The sequence below is a fragment of the Carlito syrichta genome, unplaced genomic scaffold (genome assembly GCF_000164805.1).
Source record: "Carlito syrichta isolate Samal-C Ts95f unplaced genomic scaffold, Tarsius_syrichta-2.0.1 Scaffold312205, whole genome shotgun sequence".
NCBI classification, from domain to species: Eukaryota; Metazoa; Chordata; class Mammalia; order Primates; family Tarsiidae; genus Carlito; species Carlito syrichta.
In genome coordinates, this window is record NW_007256301.1 from 457,891 (window position 1) to 459,173 (window position 1,283).

General features: G+C 43.5%; 1 protein-coding gene across 1 annotated transcript in view; it reads left to right on the top strand.

The window, feature by feature from the left end:
* MTOR (mechanistic target of rapamycin) overlaps positions 1 to 1,283 on the top strand; it is a 150,591-nt gene that overhangs the window by 135,559 nt on the left and 13,749 nt on the right. The window contains exon 50 of the mRNA XM_008069778.2: positions 443 to 525. Coding sequence (XP_008067969.1) covers positions 443 to 525 — 83 coding nt within the window. The remainder of the gene's footprint in view (positions 1 to 442; positions 526 to 1,283) is intronic.

Genomic DNA, 1,283 nt, shown 5'->3' on the forward strand with positions numbered 1-1,283 from the left:
GAACTTACAGGCATGCGCTACCACACCCGGCTGATTTTTTTGATTTATTGTAGAGGTGAGGTCTCGCTGCCCAGGCGGGTCTCGAACCCGCGGGCTCAGGCAGTCCACTCACCTCAGCCTCCCAAAGGCGCGGGATTACAGGCTGAGCCACGAGCCCGGCTCCCCTTTACAATCTTAAGTGGATATCCTTAAATGGATATTTTCATTTACTCAGGTCTTTATGATTCTGAGAAGAGTTTTTCTGTTCATATAAGTCCCACGCATTTCTAATTAAGTTTATTCCAAGACTAGTTAAATTGTTATAATTTATAAGATCTGTATAACATTATACATTTTAACTGATTATTGATGGAATGTAAGAAAACAACTGATAGGTGTATATTTATGTTGAAGCTAGTTAAAATTTTCAGAGCCTTGGTTCACGTATGCTTCTGTGTTCTAGGTCTGGTTTGACCGAAGAACCAATTATACCCGCTCTTTAGCTGTCATGTCAATGGTTGGATATATTTTGGGCCTGGGAGATAGGTGAGTGCATTTAATTTGTTTCTTTTAGTCTTTATTATAGTTTGCTTGAATGGTTTCATTTGGTTTTCCAGTGAGATATATGACCGTTGGGTAAATAAGTGTTTGTATTTTACACTTTAGGTCTCTTTTGTAATTTTAGCCTTAGTTCTTCTATTTATTATCTTGCCATCAGAACAACATTAAATTAAAGAAGACCAGAGTTCAGCCAGGCATAGTGGCTTATGCCTGTAATCCCAGCACTTAGGAAGGCCAAGGCAAGAGGATTGCCTGAGCCCAGGGGTTTGAGACCAGTCTGGGCAACTTAGTGATACTTCGCCTCTACAATAAATCAAAAAAATTAGCTGGGCATGGTAGTGCATGCCTGTGGTTCCAACTACTTGGAAGACTGAGATAGAAGAATCGCCTGAGTCCAGCAAGTAGAAACTACAGTGGCTATGAGAGTGCTATTGCACTCCAGCCTGGGCAACAGAGTGAGATTCCGACTCAAAAAAAGAAAAGAGCCAGGCACAGTGGCTCAAACCTGTAATCCCAGTACTTTGGAAGACCGAGGAGAGAGGATTGCCTGAGCCCAGGGGTTTAAGACCAGCCTGGGCAACTTGGCGAGATCTTGTCTCTACAATGAATCAAAAAATTAGCCGGGTGTGCTAGTACGTGCCTATAGTTCAGCTACTTGGAAGGCTGAGGGGGAAGGATCACCTAAGCCCAGCAGATTGAGGCTGCGGTGGCCATGAATGTTCCACTGCACTCCAGCCTGGGTG